Here is a 12,114-nt window from a genome sequence, read left to right as displayed (position 1 = left end):
GACACTCATGTTTTGGCTGCCAGTCTTTTAAGAGTACTTGAAAAGTTAGCATCTGGAAGTCCTTGCTTAAGCATGTTAGAAATCACCCCCAGACAAAGTCATGGAAGCAGACACCTTTCATTTTCAAGAGAGAAACCTGAGAGGTGACCATGGCTTCTCCAGTGTTAGTTTGTTCTGAGAAAGAGAAGAATGGCCTGAGGTCTCACTGCTTCTGTAAGAGGGACTTGTCTTCTGTGGGAGGTGGACTTGCCTGAGGAAACGGGAAAGAATAAACTGGATTCTAACCCTGACTTGGTTACTATATACATACCCTGGAAGTCAATTAATCACTGGAATTAGTTTCTCTCAACTATCAAATACATAAACTGACCTAGATTGGTGGCCTCCAAAACTTTTTGACTAAAACACACAATAGAAAATACATGCTAGTTTATAAACCATGATGCACATTTATAATAGCTATATCTATATTATATATCATATATGTAAATGAAAGCAATACAACTCTCATTATTACTAACAGCAACAGAATCACTAAAGTGTTTTCTGTGTACCACATAGTCTTCTCCTTGCTATGTAGCATGTATTCTCTGAATCCTCCCGAGCAGGAAATGGTAGATCTGGGATCCTGGTTGAGCTCTCTGGCTGGGTATTTTCAGCCAATCCACTCTGCTGACTCCAGAGTCTGTTCTCCTCTTACTGCTTTGACACACAGCCTTTAAAGGGTTACAGCAGGCAGCTTCAAGTCTACTGCCCTAGATGACCTCTCTTACATCTTTGGGGCTCTACAGCAATTTATTATGAAATCAGACAACCATCTGTCCTGAGTAAATGAGATTGCTTGATCTATGAGTCATTTCTAAATGCTGGGCTGAAACGCTTTTGCACCAGCATCAGGAGCATGCAGAAAGAGCAATCCATTTCCATCTATGAATGGCATGTGCTCTTAAATCTCTTCATGCTCAGAAACTGTACAGCCCTGTGTTCATGAGCCTGTGTTCATGAGTATTCATACCTCACTAAGTTTCCGATGTAAATTCTGAAACTCACTGAGCCTTCTTGGGACGGTCCAGTTCTTAGTTTCAACTCCTTCAACTTCTTGTAGATTTACCCTGACAAAGTAACAAGGCATTTGCTCTCCATTCTCTTCGGTGACCTGGAAAAAATAAAACAAAACAAAAGAACCCAGAAACTTAAGTCATGAAAAGCAAATGTCTCAGCAAATTTTAGCAACCCTGTCAACCCTCTGCTAAGCCCTACATGGTGTGCTCAGTGAACCCTGGGATTCTAAGCATGATGGATCTTATTCTGGCGATTAGATCATGCTATATGACACCACAGATCTTAAAATAAGGGGGATTATCTGAGTAGGTCTAAATCAGAAGAGGCCATGAGAAGGAGGTTTTCTGTCACAAGACAGAAAACGAAGCCAGAAAGATTAGAAATCCAAGAAGGAAACCAGCCAGAGAAGAGAGCTGGGACCTCAGGCTTGCAACCAAGGACCCCTGAACCCTGTCAATAACCCAAATAAGCCTGGAAGTGAGAGAATGCTTGGATTTGTTTTCCCCTCAGAATGCAGACACCCTGGCCTGGTGACACAATAAGCAACACCCTGGCCTGGTGACACACAGTTACTGTGATGGAGGTTCTTTACTGACAACTTTACACAAGACATACACACATACACACACACACACACACACACACGGATGATTACACTAATTTAAGCCTGAATTAATATTATAAATTAGAGAAGACTCAAATAGAAAAGCAAAGAGACACTAGGTTTCGTGGACAGTACACACACCTCGTGAGACAGGATTACTATTCTACTATGTAGGTTGGAAGTGGAGGCCCAGCCAGAACGGCCAACTTTCCACACATCTAGTAAGTGGGCCAGGCAGGATCCAAAGGCAGGATCATCTGGCATGATGTCAAGACATGCATCTTACATAGGATTCCTTGTAATCCCTATTCTGCACAGTGATCAAGGTATCACATCCATCTCCTGAAATAAGGACCGGTTTCTAGAGCCAAGGCTTTGTGAGGAAAGCTCTTCCTGTGAGAGAGCTCTATCTGCCTTTGGAAGATTTTAATGGCTGATGCTGCTCTAAGTACAACTGCCTCCTCCTACAGGCAATACCTTTTGAGTCAATCATCATGCAGAACTATCAACTGTTACACTATTAAAATGGCGTTCCAAGGTTGAGCACAGCTTCCTTAATCCACTGTTCCCCAGTCTGAGCTAACGGGAGTGCTCACAAATGCCCTGAGGCACCTGATGAGCCCTCACACACTGCTGGAGCTACAGAGCAGTATGTGGAGAACTTGCTTGGTAAATAGCATTTTGAGCTTTAAGCTCTCTCTCACTTAGCCTTCAAGCTGCTGAAACAATGGAGGGCAGCATAGCTAAGCCACGGGAAAGAACCATGGGAAGGAAGAAACATTATGCGTCATGCTCAGGCACAACCTTGCCACTTATCTGATGGATGGTGGGCAGGACTTGTTTCGTCCAGCTTTCCACCTGACTCAAGGGAGGAGGAAGGCTGTCCGGCAGGAACCATGCAGTAAATGCTTATGAATTCTTTCCTCCTGAGAAAAGTTATTTTACAGTCAAATGAAAGGGGGTACAGCAGGGAACGAGAAAGCTAGTTGAGGTGAAATGATCAAAGCACATTATATATGTATATGAAAATACCAAAATGAGATCCATTATTTTATACAGTTAACATACACTGAAAAAACCAAAGGGAGAAAGCATATCCTTCAAACCTCTCAAAGAACCAAATAACAAAAGAAAAAATATTTATTATTAAAGACCTTATGGCTGAGATCTATGTGAACAAAATGGAACAATAAAAAATGCTTACAGTCTTCATTTCCTATCATGTAAATATGTTCTGTTTATGGAAATATGGGAATACTGACTGAGATCAGATCCACACCATGAAGATGGACAATCCCCACTCACACACAAGTAGACCAGAGTGCAAACAGAAGGATGAAGGGAGTGGACAAGGGTGGCCAGAAGAACGAGTGCACTTTCTGATCTGCAGTCCAAATTCTCCAGGGAAATCTCCGGCTTAAAGAACATCAACAGCAGTGATACCTCTGCACTGGTGACGGACGCTCTCCACAGGCCCAGGTTCTCAAACCACCAATCTGTTCTTGCCACGTGCAGCTGGAGATCTGTGCATTCTTTCTCTATTAGAAGTATTTCATCCTTCAGCTTGGACATAATCTACCACAGAAAAACAACCTGGGAGTTATGAGAACAGTTCAAAGATTATGCAAGTCAGCAGAGCAGCAGCATGCAAAATCAACACACCAAACAGCTGTGCTTCGGTGTGCTAATGAGGAGTGATTCAAAACAGGAACAGCTTCACTTAAAATAGCACCTGAAAGAGGAAAGTTCTCAGGTGTTAGCCAAGGAAATGAAAGAGTTCTATAATGAAAACTATAAAACACCAATAAAAGAGTGATTAAAAATGACAAGTATTTGCAGAGAGATCCTAAGTTCATGACCTGGAAGTCTTGATACTGTTGCAGTGGCAGTAACATCACACAGTGCAGACCATGTGTGTAATGCAGCCACTAACATAATTTCAATGCAAAAATAGCCATCCCTAACTTCATACGGGATCTCAAGAAACCCTCCAGCCCAAAGAATTTTGAAAATAAGAACAAAGTTGGAGGACTCACACTTCCTGACTTCCAAACTTCCAAAAGTACAGTACTTAAAGCCAGTGGTACTGGCACAAGGCTGGGCATAAAGACCAGTCAGTGGAGTCGACAGCCCTGAATAAAAACTCAACCATGCAGTCATGTGAAAGGACAAGAGCCTCCCAACAAATGACAACAGAAAACTGGATACCCCCATGCAAGAGAATGGTGGTGGACCCCAAGATTAACTAAGAATGGCCCAGAGAAAAAAAGCACAAAATCTACAAAATAAAACCAGAGAAGTTCTAGGAGTGTAGCACAATGCTAGACTAAGCTGCAATTTCTTGTGGACACCGAAAGCACAGGTAACTAAAGAAAAGGAAAAAAAGTACTTATTTAAATTTTATTTTTTAAAATTTAAAACAGTGAAGAGGCCAAGCATACAATAGGAAGGAATATTTACATATAACATACTTGATGTTACAGCATATGTTATATGCTTGAATGGTCGGAACATAAAGAGAACTTTTGAAATTCAACACTAGACAACCTACTTTAAGAACAGACTTGCATACACACGCTTTCAAACAGAATATATAAAAGGCAGTTACTAGGCACATAAGAACATGGCTGGTGGCACTAATGCATCAGGAAATGCAAGTCAAAACTACAAGGTCCCCTTCCTGGGATGAGGACTATCAAAAACCAGAAGAGGAGAGAGAAGAAAACTGAAGGGTAGAGACAGGAACCCTTCCGAGCTGCAAAGTGGTACAAGCAAAGGAGAACAGTGTGGATGCCGCTCCAGAAGTAAGAAACCGTCAGCAGGAGCCCTGCAGTCATACTGCTGGGTACCAATCAGGACTGAGGCAGTATCTGTACACACAGTATCTACAGCAGCCAAAAGGTAAAAGGATGACCGGATAAGCAGCACACAGATTATATCTTAAAGACTATGCTTCCACTCTCCTTGATGTCATGTCTCTTTCATAGGACATGCCACAGGCTTATGTAACCTTGCAGTTTATAGACAGAAGCTTCCCTTTCCTGCTGCAGAAAGCTATGGGGAGCACCATATCCAAGGGACAACAGTGTTTGTGGGAGCAGCGTCTCTTTGCCTCTGTCCTACATGTTGCCATCAATAGGCCATGGTTTTTTACATAGAGTATCATGTGTGATTCTCGCAGACTGGGGGCAGACTGTTAAACTGACTTTGTATATACATGAAGGCCAGAAGTTGATGTCAGGTGTCTTTTTCAATTGCTTTTCAACAAAGGAAAGGGCTTCAACTGAACCTGGAGCTCATCGGTCCATTTTGGGTAGCCTGGCTGGCCCGAGAGCTCTGTGGATACACCTATCTGCAATCCCAGTCCTGGGGGTTACAGATGCGCATCATCATGCTTAGCTTTCTACATGGCAATGGGGATTTGAACTTAGGTCTTCATGCTTGTACATCAAACACTTTACTGCCTGGGCCATCTGGCCAGCTCAACATTTTGCTGGCTTTTCACAGTGATCATCAGAGCACCATGACTTTACTCTTAGCTTCTATACAACTCTTCTGGGTTAATGATGTACTTCCAATAACAACCTACAGAGAAATACAGTAAAACAAGGGCTAACTTTACATGCAACAGTTAATGATACTGTTGGTAAGGAGATCTGAACCGTGGAGCGTTAAGCCAAGCCCCAAGTGAGGAGAGGACTGTGGGTACATGCACAGAAAAGGTTGATTCATGTTTACCTCAGAAAAACAAAACAAAACAAAATATCCTGGTAACAGTTTTCTGGGTGTCTGTAAGTTACTAGATTACCAAAGTCTTTTCAATATCAATATAAATAAATAAATAATGCCCTGTGTTAAACATACTTTATATATTTTATGTTTTCAAACGTGAATGACTTAAGGCAGATGAGGCTCCTCCTGGAGCTCCCATCCCTGAGCACAATTGTCAGGAGAAGAGGGCTCCCTGCACAGCCCAGGGACAATTTGGTTACCAGGAAATGTGGACTTCCCTCCCTGGGATCAGAGATTGGTGATTAAGCCAGCACATCACTGAAACCTCCGATCACTTGAGAATCCCTTCATGTAATTACATCTCAGGATGTTTAGCCCACGGTTATTAGCAATTCTCTCAAGAAAGGCTGAAGAATGTCTCTCAGCCACCTGATGACCCAGACAGTATAACTCACTGAACTCTCTCCAACTCATCGTTCATACAACTTCCTGGAAACACATTTTTTTTTTTATTGGATGTTTTATTTACATTTCCTATGTTGTCCCCTTACCCCATCCCCCACCCACCCCGGAACCCCCAATCCCCTCACCCCTCCTCCTTCTTCTCTGTGGATGTAACCTCTATCTACTCCCCCCCACTCCCACCTCCAGACCCTCAAAATTCCCACCCCCTGGGGAATCCAGCCTTCATGAGGTCAAGGTTCTCTTCTTCCACCTATGCCCAGCAGGGCCCTCCACTCTTACATATTCAGCTGAAGCCCTGGATCCCCCCGCCCCCCAGTGCTCCCAGGCTGGTGGTTTAGACCCTGGGAGCTGTGGTTGGTTGGTATTATTGTTCTCCTCATGGTGCCGCAAATCCTTTCAGCTCCTTCAGTCTTCACTCTAACTCCTCTATTGAGAAACCCATGATCAGTTCAATGGCTAGTTGTGAGCATCTGCCTCTGAATATGTCAGACTCTTGAAAACCTCTGAGGAGACATCCATATCAGGCTCTTATCAGCATGCACTTCCTGACTTCCACATCAGCATCTACCTTTGGTGACTGCACATGGGATGGATACTCAGGTGGAAAGGTCTTCAGACGGCCCCTCCTTCAGTTTTTGTCCCTCGCTTTGTCTCCATATTTGCTCCCTTGAGTATTTTGTTGCTCCTTCTAAGAAGGACCGAATCACCCCCACTTGGTCTTCCTTCTTTATGGACTTCATGTGGCCTGTGAGTTGCATCTTGGGCATTTCAAGGTTCTGGGCTAATATCCAATAATCAGTGAGTGAATACCATGTGTCTTCTTTTGTGATTGGCTTACCTCACTCAGGATGATAATTTCTAGTTCCATCCATTTACCTAGGAACCTCTCGAATTCATTGTTTTTAATAGCTGAGTAATACTCCATTGTGTAAATATACCACATTTTTTGAATCCATTCCTCAGTTGAAGGACATCTGGGTTCTTTCCAGCTCCTGGCTATTATAAATAAGGCTGCTATGAACATAGTTGAGCATATGTCCTTATTATATGTTCGAGAATCTTCTGGGTATATGCCTAGGAGTGGTATAGCTGGATCCTCGGGTAATGCTATGTCCAATTTTCTGAGGAACCGCCAGACTGATTTCCAAAGTGGTTGCACCATCTTGCAGTCCCACCAACAATGGAGGAGTGTTCCTCTTTCTCCACACCCTCGCCAGCATCTACTATCACCTGAGTTCTTAATCTTAGCCATTCGACTGGTGTGAGATGGAATCTCAAGGTTGTTTTGATTTGCATTTCCCTGACGACTAAGGATGCCGAGCATTTCTTTAGGTGCTTCTCGGCCATTCGAGTTTCTTCTGTTGAAAATTCTTTGTTAAGCTCTATACCCCATTTTTTAATAGGGTAATTTGGTTGTCTGGAGTCTAATTTCTTGAGTTCTTTGTATATATTGGATATTAGCCCTCTATCAGATGAAGGATTGGTAAAGATCTTTTCCCAATTTGTTGGTTGTCGTTTTGTCCTATTGACAGTGTCCTTTGCCTTACAGAAACTTTGCAATTTTATGAAGTCCCATTTGTCAATTCTCGATCTTAGAGCATATGCCATTGGAGTTCTGTTCAGGAACTTTTCCCCTGTGCCCAAGTATTCGAGGGTCTTCCCCACCTTCTCTTCTATTAGTTTCAGTGTATCTGGTTTTATGTGGAGGTCCTTTATCCACTTAGATTTGAGCTTTGTACAAGGGGATAAGAATGGATCAATTTTCATTCTTCTACATGTTGTCCTCCAGTTGAACCAGCACCATTTGTTGAAAATGCTGTCCTTTTTCCACTGGACAGTTTTAGCTCCTTTGTCAAAGATCAAGTGACCATAGGAGTGTGGGTTCATTTCTGGGTCTTCAATTCTATTCCATTGATCTTCCTGCCTGTCTCTGTACCAATACCAGGTAGTTTTTATCACTATTGCTCTGTAGTACTGCTTGAGGTCAGGGATGGTGATTCCTCCCGAAGTTCTTTTATTGTTGAGAATAGTTTTCGCTATCCTGGGTTTTTTGTTATTCCATATGAATTTGAGAATTTCCTTTTCTAACTCTGTGAAGAATTGAGTTGGGATTTTAATGGGGATTGCATTGAATCTGTAGATTGCTTTTGGCAAGATGGCCATTTTTATTATATTAATCCTGCCAATCCATGAGCATGGGAGATCTTTCCATCTTCTGAGATCTTCTTCAATTTCTTTCTTCAGAGACTTGAAGTTCTTGTCATACAGGTCTTTCACTTGCTTGGTTAGATTCACACCAAGGTATTTTATATTATTTGCAACTATTGTGAAGGGTGTCATTTCCCTAATTTCTTTTTCAGTCTGTTTATCTTTCATGTAGAGGAAGGCTACTGATTTGTTTGGGTTGATTTTATAACCAGCCACTTTGCTGAAGTTGTTTATCAGGTTTAGGAGTTCTCTGGTGGAAGTTTGGGGGTCACTTAAGTATACTATCATATCATCAGCAAATAGCGATATTTTGACTTCTTCCTTTCCTATTTGTATCCCTTTGACTTCTTTTTGTTGTCTAATTGTTCTGGCTAAGACTTCCAGTACTATATTGAATAGGTAGGGGGAGAGTGGGCAGCCTTGTCTAGTCCCTGATCTTAGTGGGATTGCTTCAAGTTTCTCTCCATTTAGCTTGATGTTGGCTACTGGTTTGCTGTAAATTGTTTTTACTATGTTTAGGTAGGGGCCTTGAATTCCTGATCTTTCCAAGACTTTTATCATGAAGGGATGTTGAATTTTGTCAAATGCTTTCTCAGCATCTAGTGAGATAATCATGTGGTTTTTTTCTTTAAGTTTGTTTATATAGTGGATTACATTGATGGATTTCCGAATATTGAACCATCCCTGCATTCCTGGGATAAAACCTACTTGATCATGATGGATGATTGTTTTAATGTGGTCTTGGATTCGGTTTGCTAGAATTTTATTGAGTATTTTTGCATCGATGTTCATAAGGGAGATTGGTCTGAAGTTCTCTTTCTTTGTCGGGCTGGAAACACATTTTAATTTAACATGAGGTAAATCACAACTGTTCTGGAGGAACGCGGCACACTACAACACAGACCACTGTGCCAGCCGATGCTATTTATCATGTCAAACAATGTCAGGGAAGACTACAGGGCTCTCCATGTCCCACACACACTGACTGGGGATGGCTCCATGCTGAGGAAAAAAATCTATTTCCTATGATGACTCTGGAAACCTAGGATCTGTTTCCTTTCTTTGGTGACATTGAGGGCGATTAAAGCAATTTCCCTCTGTTCCCTCTTACGTTATCTTGGTTTCTTTACAATATTGTTTCAGAAATACTCTCCTACTATAAAATCATTGAATATTCATGAGAAAAGTATTAAAGTACCACAAAAGAAGAAAACCCTACGTGATGCATTCAAATTGCTTTACTCACAGTTGCTTTCCTCACACGTTCAGGAAAGAGGAGACCCGATAGAACATGTCACACTTACACTTTCAAAACATTGTTGAATTCCAGAGAGACACAAAAACAAGGCAAAAACAGTACCAATTTATGAACTGCTCTTTAAAGAGAAAAGTGTGTGCGTGTGTGCAAACACATGCGTGTGCCTGTGCATACACATACATGTGTTGTGGTGTACGAATGTGTGCATGTGTACACACTCAGAGATCACAGGTCAACATGAGGCATCTTCTTCAGTCACTCTCCATTTTGGGAACAGGTCTCTCATAGAACCTGCAGTTCATCATTTTGGGCAGCCAGCCTGGCCAGCAGGCACCCCGAATCTGCCTGACTGTCATATCAGACAGCTTCCGCCTCCTCCAGGCAGGTCACAGCTTGCCTGGCTTTACAGGGGTGCTGGGACCCACGCTCAGGCTCTCACACTTAAATAGCAAGTGCTTTCCCCACACGGCCTCTCCAGCCCCACTGTGTACATTTGTTAAAAACAGATATATTCATCTTGATGTATATGGGTGTTTGCCTGCACATATGTCTGTGCACCACATGTAGGCAGTACTCACAGGAGTCAGAGAGCATATCAAATCCTCTATACCTGGGGTAATAGCTACCATGAGGGTTCTGGGAACCAAACCTGGATCCTCTGCAACAGCAACAAGTATTCTTACTCATGGGGTCATCTCGTCAGTCCCCAATTTGTTTATATACTCTTTTTAATTTAAGTTTTTAAATTCATATTTATTTTATATAATGTGTATGACTACCTGTATGTGTATCTGTGCACTCTATGTATGTCTGGCACCTATAGAAAAAAGGACAAGGGTGTTACAATCGCTGGAACTAGAGTTGTAGATAGTTGTGAGATACCCCATGGGTCCTAGGAATTGAACCCAAATCTTCTGCAAGAGCAGCAAATGCTATTCACTGCCAAGCCATTTCTCCAGCCCCTAGGATACTGCAGGAAAACAGTACAGTGCCTTTTTTCTCCCCTAGCAAAGACAAGAATCAAATTATTTGGAACCAACATGTGTTCAGAATTGCAGTGAAAGGGAAATAGCTAATGATTTCAAATTGTCAATCCTGTTGGCTTTTAGCAAGATATTTGTTTTTACTATTCTGTGATGTTCTCTAAGTTGTAGAAGCACAAACTAACAATGGAACTTGCTCCTGCTTACAATTCTTAAGGAAGCTGACACTTCTCAGCACAAACTGAAAACTATCAAAGACACTTTCAGAGACAACCTTGAAAGCAAGACAGTTAGTTACCTTCTTATCAGGTTTTGGTGCATTCTGAATAGAACTTAGAGCTTGCCTTTTATACTCAAGTTTCTCACTTAGCTCTCGGAGTTTGATTACAGCAAAGCTAGCTCGATCGCTGGCCCCACTGGTGCCTTCTACAGCTTCCTCGCCAGCCTCACCTCCTGAACCCTGCAAGAGAAACAGGAAGCCAGCATATCTTAGAAGGACAGAAACTTACTAATCACCCATTATATAACCCGGTCCCCAGATCGCAGATTCCTGACAAGGGAAGGACACTGCAGAAGAACCTTTGGAAGGCTGTCACCCTTCCCCAGCAAAGAGAAGAATCAAATGATTTCGAACCAATGTAATAGGTGATGATGCATGAAAAGAGAAACATCTAACAGCCGAGCAGGGGAGGGGTGCCCTATGGATCAATTCCCAAATGTTATGAGCCAGCGAACTGTGGGCTGAGGGAAGCATCCGAAGTGTCGCCTTTCCACTCACTCCCCACGTTCTCTCTCCCCATCTCCGAACAAAACAGAGACCTTCCCAGTCTTCCAACAGTACTGTGAAGTACTTTAAAATAAATATCTAAATTTAACAAGTTCATGGGATTTTTGTGGACTTTTAATTTTGTTTTGCTTTGTTTTGTGCATATATTTGTGTTATTGGTCTTTTGTCTGTTTGTTTAGATCTCTCTCTCTCCCTCTCCCTCTCCCTCTCTCCCCCTCCCTCCCTCTCTTACTCTCTCCTTCTCCCTCCCTCTCTCTCTCCCTCTTTCTCCCTCTCTCTCCCTCTCTCTCCCTCTCCATCTCTCTGTCTCTCTGTCTCTGTCTCTCTGTGTGTGTGTGTGTATGTTGCATGCACACATGTGCATTTTTCTTGCTTTTCTGTTGTGTTTTGTGGGGGGGGCAGTGTAGAAAAACACTAAGACCATAAAATTAAACTTGTATGTGGAGAAGTTGGAAGAATCTGGAAGGAGTTTTGGGATCGAGGGGGAAATATGATAAAAAATAATTAGAAAATGCTCAAGTCTGCACTACTAGAAGGATTTCAGTATCACTTTGCTCAGTGCTGCTCCTGAAAATGCATTATGCAAGCCAGCAGATATTTTATAGATAACTAACCTTTGCAAAGTAATTTGGGAAAGCCTTGGCTATCAGTCAACAGATTACTTAGTTTCCATGTGTGAGTACAGGAGGGACCTGCAAGGGACTTCTCTTCTGGTCTTTTCTCCTTAACTTTCCTCCACATTGCCTTTTAATGATTTTTAATTAATTGCAGCAAACATCAAATTAAATTGTTTCAAGGAAAAAAATGAAAGTATTGTTAACTCTAGAAAAACAAGCTGTTTTTCTTTCAGGATGTTCTTCCTTATTACATGTAACTATATCCACTATGACAAAATCTGACACCTTGTCCTTACTTTAGAGAGTCTATGGTCTTTCCTGAGAAGCAATGCCACACAAGTGAGGATGCAGTGTCAGTTATACTCTTCTAGGTACACTGTGTGCGGCAGGTGGGACAC

General features: G+C 42.1%; 1 protein-coding gene across 1 annotated transcript in view; it reads right to left on the bottom strand.

Annotated features, from left to right (window-relative positions):
* The window catches only part of Snx25 (sorting nexin 25), a 108,499-nt gene that overhangs the window by 13,361 nt on the left and 83,024 nt on the right, over window positions 1-12,114 (bottom strand). The window contains exons 10-12 of the mRNA XM_028757695.1: window positions 10,611-10,772; window positions 3,110-3,241; window positions 1,016-1,156 (exon numbers count right to left, since the gene is read on the bottom strand). Coding sequence (XP_028613528.1) covers window positions 1,016-1,156; window positions 3,110-3,241; window positions 10,611-10,772 — 435 coding nt within the window. The remainder of the gene's footprint in view (window positions 1-1,015; window positions 1,157-3,109; window positions 3,242-10,610; window positions 10,773-12,114) is intronic.

Source organism: Grammomys surdaster, unplaced genomic scaffold (genome assembly GCF_004785775.1).
Source record: "Grammomys surdaster isolate TR1022 unplaced genomic scaffold, NIH_TR_1.0 126178, whole genome shotgun sequence".
Classification (NCBI taxonomy): Eukaryota; Metazoa; Chordata; class Mammalia; order Rodentia; family Muridae; genus Grammomys; species Grammomys surdaster.
Note: the sequence above shows the minus strand (reverse complement) of the source record. Positions and strands in the feature narration are given on the sequence as shown.